General features: G+C 45.1%; 1 protein-coding gene across 5 annotated transcripts in view; it reads right to left on the bottom strand.

The window, feature by feature from the left end:
• LOC308408878 (transcription factor COE1) overlaps positions 1-20,456 on the bottom strand; it is a 55,721-nt gene extending 35,265 nt beyond the window's left edge. For 4 of the 5 annotated variants that reach the window (XM_080901309.1, XM_080901308.1, XM_080901310.1 and 1 more), the window contains exons 1-6: positions 19,535-20,447; positions 18,456-18,612; positions 17,177-17,240; positions 16,415-16,470; positions 15,004-15,077; positions 13,481-13,549 (exon numbers count right to left, since the gene is read on the bottom strand). In XM_080901309.1, coding sequence (XP_080757435.1) covers positions 13,481-13,549; positions 15,004-15,077; positions 16,415-16,470; positions 17,177-17,240; positions 18,456-18,612; positions 19,535-19,668 — 554 coding nt within the window. In that variant the 5' untranslated portion in view covers positions 19,669-20,447. Of the gene's footprint in view, positions 1-13,480; positions 13,550-15,003; positions 15,078-16,414; positions 16,471-17,176; positions 17,241-18,455; positions 18,613-19,534 lie in introns of all 5 variants that reach the window. The other variant, XM_080901312.1, reaches the window with a different exon arrangement.
• Between the last annotated feature and the right edge of the window lie 868 nt (positions 20,457-21,324).

Here is a 21,324-nt window from a genome sequence, read left to right as displayed (position 1 = left end):
GGCAGTTAGGGTCGCAGTGAGAAGGTGGTGTACGGGTGGTGAAGTTCCATGCGGATGGAGTGGGGGGAGAGTTGAGGAGGGGTGGGGGACAGCGGTTGTAAGTAGGAGTTTGAGACTGACAGGTGACATTACCCTGCGTCATGGCTGGACGGACAGAGGGACAGAGGGCGCGATGGTTATCCAAGCAGAGAAATGTCACTGTCCAGACACCGCTGTGACACGCAGACACACACACACATACACACACACACGAGCACACAAAGATCCAGGACAAAGCAGTCTGGAGTCTTTGAGAGTGAAAAAAAGGCTGGCTACAGTGGGCAAAGATGAAGAGATTACATCCTCTCCATTTAAAAAAGGAGATTAGAAAAAAAAGAGACAAAACGGGAGAAAAGGCTAAGAGTTACTGACTATAATATTACAACGATCATGCATTTATTCCAGTTGTTTGCTTTCTAACACAAACTTCCCTTCCTTTTGTGAAGCTGGTTCTTCACATTTTTTTGTCCCTTTTCAATCTGTTCTCTCTTGTTTTTCATTAAAGCCTAACCTAATTTTTTGGCAAAGCTTATAAAGTGTCCATATTGCTGCTCATTCGACCTCATTGATTTAGTGTTTGGTTAAATATTCACGACTGTGGATGCAATTAACATGCTGTTAATGAATAATTGATCGCATCTTAAGCGGCCATAAAACTCATGCATATTAATTATTGAAACAGGAAATATGGAAAAAAAACAGCCTTTCTTGTTTTGCCTCAATCAAGCTTCTTTCATTTTTTTTTAAAGTCAGGAAGGCGTATTGAGAGTGTTTGTGGTAGAGAAGTGCCTCTTAGGAGTGTGTGCTTGCGCCTGTGTGTGTATGGGAAACAGAACGCGCTGTGAACACTATGCAAATGCCTCCCATAAACACAGCTTTAACAGCCCTTATATGCATTTAAGCTGCCTCTGAGTACATCTATTTCGCTCATACATACAGTACATCTCGCATGCATGTGTGTGTGTGTATCTGTATGCTGTGCAGCTCAGTGTGATGTGGATTACGGTGCAGGTTGAATGTTGTGTTGACAGCCTCGGTGTGACAGAGGCAGTAGCTGCCTGTTACAAGAGGTGAGTGTTTACCACGAGCAAACAGAACAAAAAAACCCCCAATAAAACAAATCTAGTGAACATGTGAGGCCTTGTCAATGAAACGCCGGAGATCAGTCGACCAGCAGTGAGCTTCCCGCACCCTCAATGTCTCTGATAGTTTGCCATTACAGCCTGATGTTACTCCTGGCGCCTCCCCTTGGATCCCGGTGGGTGGAGAACAGTTGTGTGGAGAGGAAGACGTGGGTGGCAATCAGCCGCCTGGTACGTGGCTCACCTGTGGTCAGGTAAATGGTTGACTCCCTTCCCAGTGAGCATGTGCGCATGAGAGCGAAACTGTGCATTTGTGTGAATTTACACTCAGTTTCGGGGGGTTAAATTCATTAGTTGTACATGCTGCGCTCCGAAACCACTCTAAAATGCCTCGACATGAAAAATACACAGCCGCACACTACAGGAAACACCAATTTACATCAGTGGTTGTTATTTATTTAGCACACAAAAAGCTCTTGGAGGTGTATATGTGAGTGTATGTGTGTGTTACCCCCTCTCTATCTTACGCTCTCTAACTAACTACTTGGCGATGTTGGTGCCTGGGAGCTAAAAAGTGACAAGCCATCAATTGTGTTCCAATATTAACCCCCCTCTCAATGTCTTTATGCCCATCTCCTTCTCTGTGATGTCGGCTTGATCAAAGCAGCAGCACTTTGGTAAAAATAACTGGGGAGAGTGAGATGGAGGACACCACACTGCTCGCAGACTGATGAACGACGGCCAGTCTTGCAGCAAAACAATGTCACGTCCTCTTTTTCTTTGTCTCTCCTCCCCAGTCTACCTCATTATCCCATTCGCTCTCTGTTTCTGTAAGACAAACATGAGGCTCTTCAGTCCCCCTCTTTATGCAGCTGAGCGGCTTGGCGGTATTTCGCGTGTTGTGGAGAGGGTGAAGCGCATGATAAAGCTTTTTATATGACGAGGAACGGGCGGCAGTCACTGACGTTCTTGCTATTCGAAAAGAGAGATTGAAAGACGGGTTGGGTGCAGGATACAAGAAAGAGGCAGACCACCGGTGAGACAGAATGTGATCGAAAGATGCTCCGCGTCTGCGTTTCATCTCATCTTAGCAGGTTCAGCTAGCGGTGAGATTCCTCAAACGTACCTTCACTCATCAGCAATGGGGAATGGGGGAGGGGGTGGAGGGGAGGGGAGGGGTGGGGTGGGGTTGGTAGGGAAAGGGACGGAGACAGAAAGAAGAAGAAAAGGGAAAAAGTATAAGCATACACACACACATGCATACAAAGAGAGAGAGAGTGAGTGAGAAGGAGAAATACGAGGTGGATCTCTGTGTGGCTAATTCTCTGGGTGTGGGAAAGCAGAGCACCTAACACAGGTTGGCCTGGTTTCAGTAATGAGTTTGATTCTTCTCTCTGCCTCCTCAGTCTCACTAGGGACCAAGACTGCATAATAACATCCTTCACACACACACTCACACACACACACACACACAGACTCCCTCCCTCTCTCTCTCACTCTCTCTCTCTCTCTCTCACACACACACGCAGCCACAAACAGGTCTATGGGGAGCTAATTATTCTCACCTGTGTTAATTATTGCTGTAAGCCAATCAGTGGACTCTGTGCTAATTAGGCAGTGTTAGGTCTGATTAGTGTTTTGCAGAAGGCCCACTCAAACTGTTATCTACCACACTAGTCCCCTCAGGCGAGACAGGGGAGAGGAGAACAGGTGGATGCTTGCCCTATGTGTATACGAGAGTGTGTGTGTGTCTGTGTGTGCTCATCCTTAATGATAAATAACTGAAGGACATCTTAAATTCACAATAAAAGAAAGTCTTATCAGTTTCTTTTCTTTTTCAAAACCAAACTTCTGTTAAACAAAACAAGGCGTGCCATCAATTCAACTAGTCTCAGCATTCTCGGTTAATTGGCCTTGGTTTGGGTGGGGGTGTCATTTCTTTTATCTGGACAAACAGTTTGCGTACCCTTTTAGTTAATGAGGGCTGATCCAGGATCAGTTCTCTCACTAATGGCTCAGTTTTAGCTAGGTTAACCTCTTGAATTGATCCGTATGTCACACATGCATGACACGGGGAGTGCTGTGTATGAGCGTGTGGTAGAAAAACAGTCTCCAAAAAAAAAAAAAAAAAGTGAGAGAGAAAAAAGGGTGTGATAAAGGTATAAATGGAGCAGTGGGTGGATGACCTCTCAGATGAGGAGAATGAAAAGGAGAAAAAGGGAGAAAAGAGGAGAAAGGATGAGAAGAGGAGAGAGAAAAAAGAGGAGGAGGGAAGAAAGAGGGAGAAGGAGGCTGGAGGAAACCTTCCTCTTATGACACGATTGATTTTCTTTCAGAGGCTTGAGCCTGTCACTACTGAACACTTGGTCCCCCAGTCCTCCATGCACACACACACACACACACACACACACACACACACACACACACACACACACACACACACACACACACACACACACACACACAGACATGCACTTATGCACAAACTCTGTGCCCTGACCTCCACGTGTGCCTGCTGGTCCATACTGGGTCTAATGACACCGTGGCCTCCCACAGATCAATAGTAAGCTGTCACTCAGCTGGCAAGCACACACATACACGCACACACATGCACGCACACACAACGACGCACACACCTATACACACACACAAAAGCAGCCGGACAGATGCAGACGCACATACACTCATGCAGCTTGGGGTGTGCGTTTGCACATTTGTGTATGCTGGAAGCCATGTTTTCTACAACCTCAGCAAATGCCCTCCTTCCCCCCTTTACCAACACCCCCAAGCCCACCATACACACACACACACACACACACACACACACACACACACACACTGGACCAAAGCCATATTCTCTCTCCTCAGCTGTTTTCTCACCCTCCTACTCCCTAACACAGAGAGTCTGAGTCCTGATGTAATATTGATGAATGAGTATGGAGGCTGTATAAAAACTGATAGTCCCTGTGATTGTTAAATTATAAATTGTCATCGATTTCCCGTCCCTGCCCACATATGCACACATGCATATGTGTCCACGCAAAAACACACGTATTAAAACAGTCACACAATTGCATTTGCCCATGCAGGGAGGGAAGAAAGAAAGTGCCCCCCACCTCCTCTTGACTTACTACACGTCATTCAACACGATCTCTTCCTGTTTCTTTTCTCCATTCCACCCCCTCCACCACCCCCCTTCATTCTCTCTCTCTTCTCCTCCTCAACAATCTCAAGCACCCATCCGCCTCTCTCCATACACATCTCAAGTGCCACTTAGAAAACCAGACTGGGGTTTGAGCCAAACTCTCCTCTTGGTGGTTCAGTGTTTGTATGGCTCTGTGTGTGCGCATGTATGTGTGTGTGTGTGTGTGAGACTTTTAGTGTCTTGGAGTCAAGAGGAGCGCAGAATAAAGACCTTCATTTCCCTTTAATTTCGGCACAAACTCGATAATTTATGCCTGACTAAAAATCTGTTAAAGCTGCGACGAACTCTGGTTAAAAAACATTTGTTTGTCTCTGTTAAATCACTAATTATAGCCTGGCACAACACGGGGCAGATGCGGGCTAATTCACCATTAGGCCGTTTGGTGTTTATTAAACTTTTATAATGTGATCACTCTGATAACGGCACAATTGTTTCCCTGGGCGTGTGTGATTATAGTGTACCCCTCTGTCCCCTTGTAATGTCTCCCATTGAGCGTGCGTGTGTCCGTGTATATGTGTGAATGAGTGTGTGTGTGTGTACGTGTCTTGGAGCTCGCGGAGCGGTGTTTTCCATTTCTCATTAGAGTGGCACAGACTCCTGCTGCAGGGTCAATGGAGAGGGGGGAGAGAATGGTGTGTGGATGTGTGTGTGTGTATCTGTTTGAAGGGGAGTGGGGTGGTAATGAGTGCAGGAACATAATACTACGGCGTCCATTAATGCTCTGAGGCAGTGACATTAGGCATACTTAACTAATAGAGCCAGTCTCTGCAATTACCCACTGTTATCTCTGCAGCTTTAGAGGGGAACCGGCTTTAATAAATGTTTGTAGTAATGTGATAAATGCCAGGTTTGCTCATTTGTAATCTACACTGCGGGACAAGGGGAAGCGGGTGGATCTAATTGTTTTCCTCCAGATTTGAGAATGAGGTTGAGTTCAGAGAAGTCCTCTGCAGTGGAAGAAGAAGAAGAAGAAAAGTCTTCCCTTTTTCAGAATATATTTCTCCAGGTATACGCCTCCCTCTCTGTTGTCTGTCTATCTGTCTCACTCTCAGCCTCTCAGTGGGGTACTATTACAACCGTCCTCCTGTCAAACAGAGAAAAGCATCCCATACCTGACGCTCACCGTCGCGTCCCTGCCTCTTCTTTTCTCTCTCCTCTTATCTCTCTTTGATCCGGGCCCACATCAGAGGTGCTGGCGTGATCGTGTGTGTAAACATCTTGTCATGCTAACATGGGCGTCATGACAGAAGAGAGATGCGCTTCATTAACGGCACGCTTGTAAGTTTGTCTTTGTGTTTGAACGTGCCTGTGTAGGCTATACGTCTCTTCATAGGTGTGTGCGTGTGAGGGAGCGTGTGTCATATTTACTCAGGTCAATGGAGGAAATACAGACGAATCTGATAAAGTGCTTTTATTTTATCTTTTTCTTTCTTTTTGTAAAAACGTGACCTAATTTAAGTCCTCTTCAGCTCTACAAAACTAAACTTGGCGCCTTATCTGTTTCTCTCGAAGGCTCCTCCAAACTCCTCTCTGAAAAGCTACCTCGACAGAATAACTGTAAATTAACAAGCAAGTAATTGCCTGCTAAGACAAAAAAATATAAAAAATTTTTGCCAGTCACACCTCACACACCCCTTCATTCTTTTGGCAGTAAATCTTGTCTGTTTGTGCGAAGACAATAGCCAGAGGAAGAGGGAGGCAGGGAGGGAGCGGTGTCGCGCGAGGGGAAAAAAGAGAAGGTACGGCAAAGAGAGAGAGAGAGGCAGAAGAGAAAGCGGCACTGTTAATTGTTTTCCAGAGAAAAAGGTTGCAAAGGTCTGTGTGTTTGAACTGAATGTCACCTCATGTAAATCACAGCTCCTGTGTTTGGGGAAGCCAATAACTGGGGGGATAATTAGCGCGCAGTCTCTCCTGCAGCCGAGGAGCAGATCGAGGAGGAACGCGTTTGCCGAGGAAGAAGCGTTCAAAAAGCGAGGAAAATTCCAAGTGTGATTAACCGAAAAGCTTCCAGAGTTAAATCTGGAGTTCTGAGTGGGAGGACCAAAGAGAAAAAGACACATAGGCAGAGGGGCAGACAGACAGGGAGAGAGATGGAAGATAGGGGAGACACATGGATGGAGAAGAGCAGAGGGAGCAACACAGATTGCAGAAGGAGACGCAGAAGCAAAGGAAACAAGTGAACATTTCTCCGAGTGAGGTCAAGCCACTCAGTAAACAAGCAAACAACGATAGAGGCGCGCACATAAGAGAGGGGGGGTGAAGGCGGTGTAAAACAACAAAGTGCCTCAGTCGATTGCCTACGCCTTACTTTGTCTCCCCACATGAGTTACATAAACACAAACAAAGGCCTTTAAATCCAGCTCTGCTTTTTGAGGTGGAACAGTGACATGTGCTTAGGTCTCATTTGTTGTTGATTAATGCAAAGTTAAAAAGAAAAGAATATATTAGGAATGTAAGAATATATCATCCCTTTGATCGAACTGAGCTGTTGACCATAATTGTCTGCACACTGACGTCCACTGCTTTACATTTAATTATGGCAGAGATGCTACTTTGAAGATTTCCTTTTGTCTCTTAACATCGCAGCTCAAATTAGTCAAGCTCAGTGTCACAGAACTCATATATAAGAGCAGATATGAAGAGGTTTAACTGGGAGAGGATGACATAGTAACTAAATAGCCTTTGGTTGCTTTTTCTTCTTCTTCTTTTTATGGTTTTGAAAACGCTGGACCTAAAAGCAAATCTTGCGCAGAATAATCAGAAGATGACTTTTAATATTGTAACTTTGTCGCAGGATCCCAAGGCCGATATCACAGAGCACATCTCCCCCCACCCCCCAATCTCCCACATGGCGTGCAGGTTTTCCTTCCATTGTGACATGTGAAACTGAGAGCACCGCTCGCAGCGCCTGGCCAGCGATCCATTCTTCCTGGACAGATTGATGGAAAACAATCAACAGAATATACATCTTGCTCGGGCACAGCGTGTCACAAGCGCTCATCCTGGACACCTGGACTTACATCCTGGGCAACGGCGCTGAGGTAAAACACCAGAGGAGGGACTACTGGCTGATAGGAAGTGAAACATCAGGAGGGTTGGGGAGGTGTATGGAGCTGGCATGAGACATACTGTCTGTGTCCTCACTTAGCATAAACAATCAGTAAACAATGAATCATCAGTGAGGGCTGCGATCGGGGCAGCTTGAAGCTACACTGCTTGATGACACACTGGCTCAGCCTGCTACGAAAGGATGCCCGAGTATCCTTCACTGAGAGGAGCTGGTGTGTCTATTCAATTAAGAGCAGCAACACGGGCAGCTGTGTATCACATTGGCTGTGAGAGAGCACTTAGTGGGTTGCGCACATCAGAGCACGGGGAAAACAAAGCCTCTCACACATTAACACACACAGCTTTGCACGTCCAAATGTATAGCATCACACTTGGAGGGGCACGCGCACACACATGCTCTTCACGCCTCATTTGAAAAGCAAATTGAGCGCATCTTCTAGGGCGAATCATGGACTAAATCCTGGAAAACGTTACTCTTTCCTCACTTGCAGTACACCACACACACACTCGCACATGAGGTCCTTTGCATGTGCAAATATATCTTCCTTCTATTTCACTCCCGTTCTATCCCTATCTCTCTAACCTGCAATTTCCAACACCAAAAAATGTCTTAAATAGCTCTCAGAGAAGTAGGACGCTACTCATTTGGGTCAGTTCTGGCCAGCCAAACCCCTCCATTCTGGGACAGAACAAACACTGACACAAAGGCAGAGGGAACAGCCAAGGAGAGCAGCCAGGTCAAGCGGGGAATGTCAAGCAGTAATGACAAAGCAGTTTGGAGAGAAAATAGAGCTTACAACGGTGCTATGTGGCTCCGGCCAAAAATCAAACAAAAAAATCCCAAAACCCTGGTGTTGTGAAACTATGAACTTTTCACTGTTATGACATTTGTAAATTATGTTTTATATGGACTAATAAACTGGCTGTTACCTTCATTCAGCAGGGGGGAGAGAATCAGCTTAAATACCTATAAAGTGGGATTGCAGCTCAGTTTTAGTTTATTGGGGGAAAGAATTAAGCAAACAAAAACACACAAACACACACATGCCCACAAAAAGCATTAATAAAATAATGTGTTCAACATGTACCTAATTGTTTCCTTTCCACAAAACGAACTTATCCAGGGTTAATTTGATACGAAGTAACTCACCCCCCCAGAACAATTCCCAGGCATAAACTCTGAGAATTGCGTGGTAATTTATCGCAAATAAAAGTGAGACAGCTTTTGGGGGGAGGTTGTAGGTTTGTATGAGAGAGAAAGTGGCAGCGCTGTTTTAGAGGCTCCTCGACCTCCAAACTCCCTGCTGTCAATCAGCGTAGCTGCCCGTACCCTGGGGACATGCTTTCCTCCAATGCAAGGGGGGGGGGGGGGAAGAACACAAGCAAACAGATGCAAAAAGCTGCAGGTCAGTGTACATCTGTGCATGCTATATTTCTGAACGCCTGTGGATTCCTTGCAACTGGGCATGCGCATGCCTGCATGTGCACTTGGGCTGGAGGCAGCTCAGGCAGCTCTGCAAGGCCGTTAGCACCTGAGGTAGGGGAGTTCTGCTTGCATATCGATGAGCCGGCAACTTCGCCTCTTTGCCCCCGAGCCCCGTTCAAACAACCAGATCCAGCTAAGGGCCAGTACTTTTCAAAGCCTCCCATAGCATCCTGCTTAAGACTGCACAAAAAAGAAAATGCACATTACCCCCCCCCCAAAAAAAAATAAAAAAAAATAAAGAAAGGCAACAAATCAAGCCAAGGCGAGATCATAAAAGTTATGACGGAAACAAAAAAAGTCGCTGGGGAGACAGTGCAAGACAACTTGAACGTGCAAGTGTCACTCCCAGGGTGTTTCTAGTTTCTCTTTCCCTCCTAGAGAAATGCCAAACTACTGATAGGTGGTCAGATGGACAACAGAAAACCAGCTGTGAGAAAAAAAAGGGAAAGAAAAAAAGAATCACAATCTTGCATAAAATAAAACTGACCCAAGATGTGGAAAAGAAAAGCAAATGATAAAGACCTTCAGGTGTCAGCGTGTACAGTGAGAGGATCACTGCGGTGCAAGTGTGAGCCTTCACCTTCTCACTAACACAGTCATGGATATGAAAATGAAACTAAGCTACGGGGACGGAAGGCACTGCCAGTAAACCGCATTAGCATCAAATGCAAATGAGAAGGGGGCTAATGGCTGGACAGGTGCAGACTGGGCCTCTAAATGACACACACACACACACACACACACACACACACACACACACACACACACACACACACACACACACACACACACATATTTGCAGGCACACGCACACACACACACACAAATGAGATGGATGAATTAAACATGGGTGGGCTCTGCTTGGGGGGCTGGCAGGGCTGACATAAAGTCAATGACATACATTATTCACTAGTGCACGTTAGCCCAGCCAAGGCAACACATGACCTCTCACCCCAGGAAGTGCATCCAAACATAACAACCAAAACAATAAGGGGGTTCCCTGCTTGCAAGAGAGGGACCTGAGATAAACTAGCCATACATGAGCCTGGAAAAATGATGTGTTTAAAAAAACGCTGACCCGATGTTTATTTGTGTTTTATTTTAAGCAAAGGTGTAGACCCGACACAGCTGATAGGTGAACCAAAACCTGGTTCACAAGTGCTAACTACCCACCGTGAAGCTGAGGAGTCAGCCTGTTCCACTGGCTCAGAGAACAGGAAGCTGTCGGCCATGACATCACCCTCCCCGGGAGGAGCACTTCCTGCCCGACATTCTTCACTCAAGACACACACACACTTGTCAGGAAATGGCCTCTATCAAAACACACACTTGCTCCTGGGGAAATAACCAACACTGATGCGGATACACAAGCACAGACACGCATGCGAGGAAATGGGCCACATCAACAGCGGGCTGCAGGAGTGTGTGCAAAGGCAAACACACCAACACACCCTCAAAAAAAGAAAAGAAAAAACAGCAATAAACCTGAAATAACATTGTCTGTACATGTAAACTTGACACCGCTTTGTGCCCGTCCTGGCATTGCAAACGGAAGAGGGATTGCGGGCTACGCATGATAACCAGTGGATTCTTATCGCTGGTCACAGAGTGTTTCTATCCCACCCCTCCAGAGAGGCTCTCCCAGCCTCGGGGACACCCTGCAGCAGGCCTATGGGAGCTGGATGAGCAGGAAAGGGCTACAGGACACAGGTGGTAAGAGGCAGGAGAGGACACATGGTGCTGGAGGGATTGCCATACCCCCTCCACTGCAAATAGGGCTGACACATTTGTCCACAATTATACCAAGTGCATATACTAAAATAGTTCAGTGAGAAGACAAACATAAGACTCAGAGAGAGGGAGGGAGAGAAAAAAAGCTTTACATGGGTGAGAGGGAAATGTGTTTGTGATTTGGGGCCCATCAGGGCACGTGATAGAGCGATCATACACTGTGGCTGAATAAGATTAACCCCATGCTAACCGAGAGTGATGGGGAGAAGTGGAAGTGGAGGTTTAGGGGTTAAGGGCTCCCCCTCATATTATCCTGCTTCTGTAAGAGGCTAAAGTGGACCACACATGTTTCCCTGGGGAGCAGAAGCACAGGAGCATCACACCTTTCAGATGCTTCTCCTGCCCAGTGTCAAGCACAGACTCAATGTGTCATGTCAAGGTCTGACTGAATTTCCAAGAACTCGCTGCTACTGAGGTTAAATACATAAAATATGGCACGAGTTGCTTTCTTCTTCTTCTTCTTCTCCTTCCTCAGCGCTGATCCACATCAGACAGCAGAGAGAGAGATGACAACGCGAGCCACGATAGTCCTAAATCAAAACAGCCAAGAAAGCGGTACAGATTGGCGTCGCGTTAAAGCGACTCCTGCCTAAACAAATACGCTTCTTAACAAAGCATCTGAAGCATATTGCTCCTCGTAGATGCTTTAAAGCCCAAACAAATTCTCTTTTCAACAGAGGGGGTGGGTGGGGATGAGATAAAGAAAGGGCTGAGACTCTCCCGGTGAGCGAGTACAGTACCCAAAAGCGTTGCCAATCCACACTGTACCAGATTTGTTCTCCTAACAATCAAATAAGTTTCTCATTAGCTGACTTTATTTTTCCTCATTCCCGTGGTTTTGCTGCAGTGGCCTGTTTCTCCAATCTTAACGAGAGAGAGCTAATTAGGCAATCAGACCCATTACTCTTCCAGAAGAGTTAGAGCTAGCCCAGCTAATTAGGGCTGTAAAATCTAATCATCTCTGAGAAACAGCAGAGGGCTAACGAGCCCTTATTTAACGAACTAAATAACTTCAAGGGTGGAGAGGGGCTGCTGATGGTATTTCTTTATGAATTTGAAGGAGGGGAGCTCATGGTAATTGAGTCAGTTTCAGCCTCACAGTTGTTTGTTTGTTTATGAATCCCTGATTATTACAATTGCCAAGAATATATTGGTACTAAATGAGCAAACGTATAAACCCTCCTCTGCTTAATCCCCTTTGCCCCCCCCCCCCTCTTTTAAAAACTAGCTACCCCCCCAACCTTTCCTAACTGCTCTCCTCTCACCTGACCTATTTTGCTGTCCAGAAAGAGTGCTCGCTGGAGAGGAAAACAGAGATATTGCTGTTGTTTTCTCTCCCCCTGTTCTAATTTGTTGTTCGTTAATGCTGCCCTCACACCTGAGCCATCAGGCGTCGGGGGAATACCGCCAGCGAGCGACCACAACACATGCTCAGTGTTGGAAAAGCTGTTGGCGGGAGGATCAGGCCGCTTCACTTAAGGCTGGTCGTGCTCAAACCGCGGCAAACCCAAAGAAAAAGTTTTCACATGGCGTCCGTGAAGACGGAGCAACGGAGCGTGCAGATGAGAAATTCAACAAGTATGCACACATGAAAAACAAAAATCAGAAATATGGCACAGAGTGATGGGCAGGCGTGTTGTCTGAGGCCACGTGGTGGGGTGCAGCTGTCTCAGGGAGCGCTGAGGTGAGGCCTTCTGCTTCAGTGGAGCGGAACAAGGGTGGCGCATGCACACACACAAACTTGAACACACATAAATATATATATTTATATATATATATATATATATGTACACACACACTCGCACAGGTAAAAAAGTAGCTTTCCACAGAGCAGCAGTGAGAACGGGACAGCTGTGTTCATCAGATAGCACAGGTCACTGCCTCATTAACACTCACACAAATACACTCAAATGTGACAAATTCAAATTAGACATCAGATAGACTACAATCTGCCTCATTTTACCCAATGACGCAGTGGCTAGGACATAGTTGAATATCAGAAAATACATTCCAAATTCCTTCATGGAAAGTCTCTTCAGCTCTCTTTAAGTCCTGATCAGAACCGCCTTAAATCTGCACGAACGAGAACAGCTCGAGTACGAGCAAAATACCTTCCCTCGTCCTCCCGCGTGCCACACGCACACACATGGCAGAGGCCGGACAGTAAATCTCTCTGACTATAAATCCTGCAAGCTGCTGCATCAGTCAGAGGTAGTTTATGACAGCAGAAGAAAGGCAAAAGACTGTGAGTGTGTAAAAAAACAACCCAGCTAACAATAGCCATCCACGAGTGAGATTTATACACAGAAATACACACACCAGAGCGTAGTAGCTGTAACCCTAACTGCTCATCAGCTAAGTCATCAGCACGACCACACAAACGCTGTTTGACCACACTTGAAGCAGAGCTCGACTGCTCCGTGATTGCTCCTCCACTTCACGCACGCAAACACACTAACACAAACATACAGCTGGAATATAATTTACTGCCGTTTCACACTTTCTGCTTACACAGAAAATTATGGCTGCTCAAAAAACCCCAGAAAACAACCTGTGGCTGCTTTATTAGGCCTGCAGGTTGCAATTTCTCAGCCAAATCACATGTCAAAGACTCCTTCCAACTGCTTTCTTTCGCTAAAAATTGAAATGGCTTCTCGTCATGCTTTGTATGTTCTGCCATTATTTACTGCTCCTGTACTTGGCCCACAGCGCTTGTTTCACACACCCCTCCACAGTTATACCTGCTGCACTTGTGTTTGCGGTGACAGCGCATCATCGTGCCGGGGTCAAAGGGCAAAGTTTGCTTACCTGTCGATGATGACAGGGTCTGATGGGGTCTCGTTCCTGTTGCCACAACTCTTCTTATCGCAGCATCGACTGCAGGGGATGGGGATGAGACAAAAAAAAGGATGGGGGGTTAGTCACCTGGATGCAAACAGCAGCGAGAGCAAGATAAGGTGCAGCATTAAGGGGAGAAGAAAGCAGATGAGCATATAGGAGAGGGATGTGGGAGTAAAGGGGGCGTGAGACTTTTGTGGAGTTCAAGAGGAAGCATGGGTTGGATTTCTGTTTAGCTTGTCAAGGTAAGACTGGGGCTTTTGCACTACAGTAGGCGAGATCAGCCGGGCGATTTTTAGGCAAAGTTTGGAGGAGAACGGGAAAAGCGGCGAGCTTGAATGGGACTGGATAAAAACTTGAATTAGCCTCCAGGGCTCAGGTTAGCTCCATTTCTGTCAGACATCACAAAACCAGACATCTTATGTTCTCTATTTTTCCTCAGTGCTCGTCCCCTCCCTCTATCCCGCCTCTCTCCCTCTCTCTCTCGCTTGTTCTTTCTCTCTCTCAGAAGTGGGTCACAGAGTGGTCCCACTGGACCTGGAGAGTAGTGCATGCCGGGTAGAAGGGGGTTGCATACTGATGTGACGAGTCCTTTCTGAATCATTTGACTGCACCGCTATGTAACAGCGTGTTGTGTGTCGTCGACACCCCCCCTTCTGTATTCCCCCCCAAAAAGTATCATTGCGTCTACCTTTCTCTCTCTTGTCTGCTCACCTGAGCCTTTGCATGTCTGTGTGTACCTGTGTCTGACTACATGTGTGCATCTACTGTATCTGTGTGTGTGTGTGGGAGGAGATGAAGAAAGACATCGAAGCAAGTGAGAGAAGGCTGGAGAGAGACTGACCCTCCCCCTGCTTTCTCAAGTCCCCCAGGACAAGAGGACTGGAGAGCCAGATCAGATTTCTGATCTCGACCGTTTCCTGCAGCATATGAAAACAAGTGGTCTAAATTGCCTTGTGTGATAACCAGGAAGTGTCTACACTTTGCCACTAGCCATTTTTCTCCATGCAACTCTTACATGTTCTTCTAGATGGCTGGTTTTGTAAGAGACAATCGCACGCTGTGTGATGCCTTTATTGATTGTGAATGCATGCAACGAGACTGTGAGAGTCCTCCCAGCTTACTACTTTTGACTGAGTGTGTGTGTGTCTTTATTTTATGTGTAATTTGAGTCTGTCTCCCTCTGCACATAGCTCACTGTCAGGACACAGCAAACTGCATGTATTACACAAACTGAGGAGGATGGGTTTGAGTAATGAGCTTTTCCTTGTCCTAATTAGCTGAACATGAGAGGGATGCACACGCGCACATACACACCGACACATACACGCACAACAGAAATAGGCCAGGGCCCGTCTCCCCAACCCACTTTGAGGAAAATGATAAGATTTCTATTGCAATTTAGCAGCGCTCCTCATGTCCTTGCCCCCTCTTTACACCAACAAAGACATCTTCGGAGTGAGAAATGTGGTATAAAATGCTTTGCGTTTTACCTGCACATGATCTCATGGGTCAGCAGCACCCGACACATCTCTGGATTTTTGTCCTGGCCCTCATAAACAATGGCCTAAAGAAAGGGGAGGGGGAAAGATAACAGAAAGTTAAAATGATTGTAGTTTACATTTTTTCAGTGGTGTATTAAGAGAAAAAAAAAAGTCAAACTACGATGCAGGGGGCAAGTAAAAAACAGAAAGATGTGTGTGCATGTGTGTGTGTCTTTCATCTGGGAGTAGTGTTTGTCTATCTGGCAAATCTGTGTATCGTGGGAATCCAGTCCTCCTGAACAGGAACTCTCTGTTCTGACAGAGACAGTAAGAGCAAAATTGTTGGTGTGTGTGTACTACTGCTCGTGCATATGTGTTTGTGCATGCACGTATGTTTATACGTGGTGTACAGTGAGCAGTTGGACTGCCAGACTGGAGTATAGTGCACCATCTGGTCCATACAGCACAGCGTCCAAAAATCTAGTCTGGTTACCCCTCCAACCCCACTCAACATGCTCTCCAGGGCTGTGATCGCCCTGCACACACACACACAAACACAATCTCACACACACTCACACACGCGTGCGGGCGCCGATAAACATGCAAACACACACGCTCTCGCACAAACAACATCTCCTCCTACTCTTTTCAATCTCAGACAAACTCTCTTCAAGCCTAATGGCACCAGAGGAAGAATTGGCAAAACAAAAGACCTGATATCAAAACAGCGCTGAAGAGGCTCACTTTCTTCGTTGTCTAATTCATCCGAGCGGTGAAATCCCTCAGTAGTGCGCCAGCCCACATGAGCTGCTCTGTATTTCTTTGTGCGATTGAATTGGCAATAACACACTCTGGGATAGTTTGTTCTGTTTCACATTGAGGAAATGAGGGTCAAGGTCCTCAAAGAGTGAGCTGGCATGCATCACTGTCTCTCTCAAACACTAACACATCGCCACGACCGAGAGATTCACACACTCACAATCACACACACACACACACACACACACACACATTCATGTGAACACACACTTATATATTGCCTGTTAAAAACACACACACACACACACACACACACACACACACACACACACACACACACACACACACACACACACACACTAGCTGCTGTGCAGAGGTAGAATATGAGGACACATGTCCTCTACTTTTCTGGGCCTCTGTAAATGTATTCCACAGGTAAGACAGGTCGTTTATCAAGCAGGCTGTGCTGTGCTGAAGTTGAGGGTCCCAGACACAGGCATGCATTGGGGGGGGGGGGGGGGGGGGGGGGGGGGGGCAAGAGGAGGGGGTTGGTGGCTGGGTTTGGGTGGCTGGGTGGGGGCAACAGTCAGATCAACAGAGCCAGCAAACCATTGTAGAGTTCATTTTTTGTTGTTTTTTAGTCTAAGGAAGCACGTCTTACCTGTTTAGTCATAGAGTCAATGAGACGAACATACAAGTCCTGCTCCGTCCTGATCCCTGCACACACACACGTTAAAAAGTCAAAGCGTTTACGGGCTGGGGAATCTCTCTGAGCACAAAATGTATTCTTTCTGGTTTCCCCTGCGAGCCACTTCATGGAAACGATGAGTCTAAACTGTTAATAATGACTTTCAGTATTTGTTGCACGCTGTCAGTTTGGTTGGAACTTGAAAATTCAATTTGCTGTCTTTACTGTGTTGATTTTATCTGCATAAATATTTAGTATCAACTTAAGACTGAAAATAAGCACAGCAGGAGTCTACTAAAACATAATCAATACAACTTAATTGTTCAACGAAGGAAGGAAGACTTTTAAAAAAAAAAAGTTTAAAAGGAAGACGTTTTATTTTGCAGCTTGGAGTTTTTTACTCCTAAAGAGAAATACACTGCGTTTATTGGTAGAAGCAAATGAAACAGCAATAAATAAATACATAAATAATACAAATAATAATTAAAAAACATGCTTTTGTTTTTTCATTTATGAGTAATAATGCAATAATTTAAAAATATCTGAAGTTATCATCTTTCATGTTGCCTGAAAGCTAATAAATCCATAGAAGAAAACTATAAAACCTCTAAACCGAAGCTCAACCAAGTGACCACCTAAAACATTTATTTCCAGAGTTTTCTCACTTGCGTTTGACGTTTCATTGACACGCTGCTTCTGTTATTGCTCCATAAAAATTATGGAAACCAAACTCACCGTTACTGTAGAGGAGCTGAAGTCTATAATGGATCCCATTGTTGGTCTTTTCCCCCGTCATTTCCTATGAAAATTAAACCAGACCCGGTAAAAGCAAGCAGACAAGCGAGCCACCTCGTCCTGGTACTTCGACTGCATGTCTACAACTTGATATATATATATATATATATATATATATATATATATATATATATATATATATATATATATATATATATATATAACTTCATATCTACAGTGAAATTAAGTTTTCATTTCTCTCTCACCTCTTCGTATCGAGTTTGCAGAGAAGAGTTAGAAGAAAAAAAAAAGGAATCCGTAACTTTTAATGAGGCTATTTGACAAAGAATAAGAGACCCAACTTCTTCATAATTAATTGTTTTTTTGTTTTTTGTTTTTTTAAAACACTGTTTTTTAAATTTGTTTTTAAGCTTTGTAACCTAAACTATTCTACCGTTCTCCCACAGCTTTATTTTATTTTATTTCCTATTTTTAAAATGATACAACTTCCTACACATTTATTATCTCCCCCCAACACGACAACGCGCAATGTGTAACGTCTTCTTATTGGGCAGCACAAAAACATTTGACTATAATTAATTATAAAGAAGTCGTTGTTAAATGCTAATAAATGCAGCACTTATTAATAAGTAAAACATTTTCCTATATCGATGTGACTTCAAAGACTAATATTGAAAGTTCCCTTTTTAAAGAAAATTTAAAAAAACATGTGAAAATGAAGAAGCTTGTCAGGAGAGCACCTGCAGGAATGGGCTGCATGCTGTGCTGAGCTGTCACAGAATATAAAAGTCAATATGGTTCTCGGTAGATGAGCGCAAAAGTTGCTGTAAATATGTGTAATATTCATTATTTTGCAGCTATGAAGAAAGTCAGAGTAATGACAAATATAATCAGAAGTCTGAAAGTATTATATTTTTTTAGGAACCCACGTCTAAAAATCACATCAGGAAAGCCTTCGGGAGTAATAATCCCTGCTGTGTGCGTTTGGTAATTTATCACTTTGACTATATTGTCAGGCGTCAGTCGATGCTTCGCTGCAATTTAAACATTGTACTCTTTCCTTTGAATATTTTATTACAGGCAGTGAGACGATGAAAATAAATAATAAGGCATATATATATATATATATATATATATATATATATATATATATATATATATATATATATATATATATATATATATATATATGTATATGTGTGTGTGTGTGTGTGTGTGTGTGTGTGTGTGTGTTTGTATATTTAATTTGCAAACTCACCTTTTCCTTCTCTACAAAGTCGACGAAAGTGGTTCTCTCTATTTCCACAGGCTGACCCTGTCTGTCGTACAAAGCCAGGACGAAGTGGAAGAAGTTGGACTTGCGGAGGTTGGAGGGCGGCTGTTTCTCGAAGTGTGCCCGAGCGAGACCCACTCCGCTGCGGACACAAGCACAGACCAACTAGCATCCAAAACGACGGGCATTGAAAAAATATATATACATAAAAATAAAAAAAAAGAATAAAATGAAGAAAATAGAATCACAGCACGACAGAAACCTGCCCTCAGATTCAACCTCATCGCTGGCAAAATTCGTCTCTGTGCAGTTGAATAAAACAGCTGCAGTTTCATCAACAATAATTACAGAAATATGGCTAAATGTTAAAGCGTAAAGTTAAATTGCTTCGACGTACTATTTAATATTAACGTCATAATTTGGACACATCAGTTGCTCTCTCGATGGTAGGCCTGTCGTCCATGTTAGCGTCATTACTTTCTACTGCAGCTTTAATGAAATCAAATTCACTTTCTTTTATTTTGTGGGAAAACTGCGAAATTGTAGACCTGAAAAATATAATTCTATATGCACATAAGCTACTCGGTTTTATCACAACAAAATCACAACTACTACTAATAATATGAATAATAAAGGAGGAGTAAACAACAAAGTGAGCTGAAAAGTCTAAGCAAAACTCAGCGCTCACTTTTTCAAACTAAAGTTATGCTGAGGGAACATTTAAACCCCGCTCGCCCTGGAGTTTTAGTCACTGTTACAGCCCCTTCTTCCTGAAATCCGTTAAATAAAAAACTTCGAGGCACATACAATATTTTAGTAAGTCGGACTTTGAGCTAAAAAAAAGAAAAAAGAAAGAGAAAAATGAGGGGAAAAGGGCTTGAAATGCCTGGAGGGGGAGCGGTGATTATCCCACAACTGCGTCCTCTGGGGACTCGTGCTGCCCCAAGTGATGCAGCCGCTCTCCCGTCTTTAACACCGCAGATCTGAGCGGCTTTTCTCCCCCCCCATATCCCCGGTCTCCACGCCCCGCAGTCAGCGCACCGCCAAGGCCGCCTTGGGCTCACCTCTGGGCGGCTGTGTTGGCGTCCAGCACCCCGGCGCCCTGCATCCATGTCCGAACCGCGTTCATCCCGGCCACCATGGGCTCTTCTTTCATACTACTCCCACTCCTCTGGATGCTCTCGTGGATGCCAAACATCAAAACGCACCTTCACACTGTCTCTATCTCTCACTCACTCTCTCCCCCCTCTCTCTCTCCTCCTCTCCTCGGCTCCCTCCTTTCACTCTCTCTCTTCTTCTTCTTCTTTTCCCCTCCTGCCTCCCCCCCCTCTTGCTTGTCTGTTTGATCGCGCTGTCAGAACGAGCAAAGTAGCGTGGTCTGTTTCACTCGGCGTTTAGTTGCGGCGTGTTTCTCAAAGTAAACAAAAGATGCGACATGTGGAAGGGAAAAAAAGAAAGAAAGAATAAAGGGAGGCCGGGAGCTGTCAGCATCCGAGGTTAGCTGCACCTCGTGTCAGCGACTCCAGAAGGAAAACGGAGTGGGGAAGCAGCAGCTGTGTGAAGATGAACAGCGTGAGAAACGATGAAAGAGGGGGGAAGCGCAGGATGAGAGGCTGCACTGAGTTGGCGACAGTCCCCGGGATCAAGGTGCAGCTGACATAAACGCGAGCAAAAATGTCAGTTTCCCCCTCTTTCTCTCTCTTTTCTTTTTTTTCTTTGCAAACAAACAGTCCAAAGAGAAAACGAAAAACGAGGAGATGAAATCGCGTTTCGCTTTCCTTAGCTCCGTTTCCTTATTTACAAAGTCTTCCCCTCCTCTCTCTCTCAGCTCAGATGAATGAAACGGAAGATTACGCGCAATTAAGCGGCAGTCCCGGGCAGCAGCGGCTCAACTCCTCCTCATCTCCCGCTCGGGTGATTTGCGCTCTTTTTCCTTCCCTGAGGAATCACTTTGGACCATCTCTGGGATGCCAAACAGGAGAGAGGACTAGTAGGTGAAGGAGGCGTGGTCTGCACGCAAAGGGGAGGACTAGTAGGTGAAGGAGGCGTGGTCTGCACGCCTCAAACATAGTTAATAACGCGGACAATCATCTGTCCACCAACCCGACCACCACGTTGCCCGCCCGCCTGCCTTCTGTCCCCGCCTCGCTCCGCGCACTGTCCCGCCCCAGCCACTTAGCCTGAAGCTTTGCGCGCGCTCTCCCTCTCTCTCTGTGCGTGCGTGATGTGTGCGTGTTAAATCTTTTTTGTGTTTAGTGTTTAGAGCTGACAGTTAATATGTTCATGGCAATCAAACACCAGCTCCAGGGAGGAAGTTAGTTTGATCCATATAGTTTTCAGTCTGTGAGCAAAGAGAAGAGCAAGAGAAACTGCACGCCACGAAATATCCCCGCATCCATCTGCAAAAAGCCCAAACAGATTCTGATTAAATGTTCTAATGAGGATCATATACAAACATTTTTTTCGTTTTTGTCTCGTTATTATGTGACAAAGCATGCACTAGTGGAGTGAAACAATCCGAGAAGCACTCACCATCTGCGCGCAGATTTATGCGTATATGTCTCAGATTAATTCAACATCAAACAACCAAAAAACCAATATTTTAATTGTCCACATTCTGCACGCGTGTGCTGTGGAGAAAAAGGACTTTATTCAAACATTTATTTGTTTTTGTTTTTTTAACTGAAGCTCCGTCTTGTTGTTTTCACACGAGATTCGGAATCAACTGCACGGAGAAGTCCAAGTGTTCATTCAGAGTATCAACTCCGGCAGATTATGGGCTTAACAAAGTTTCAGCGCACCAAAGGAAAAAAAGAAAAAAGAAAAAACAGAGCCTGGCAGCCGCTGCGCACAA

This window comes from Rhamphochromis sp. 'chilingali', assembly GCF_963969265.1.
Source record: "Rhamphochromis sp. 'chilingali' genome assembly, chromosome: 13".
In the NCBI taxonomy this organism is placed as follows: domain Eukaryota; kingdom Metazoa; phylum Chordata; class Actinopteri; order Cichliformes; family Cichlidae; genus Rhamphochromis; species Rhamphochromis sp. 'chilingali'.
The sequence above is the reverse complement of the archived record's forward strand: the minus strand, read 5'-3'. Positions and strand labels throughout refer to the sequence as shown.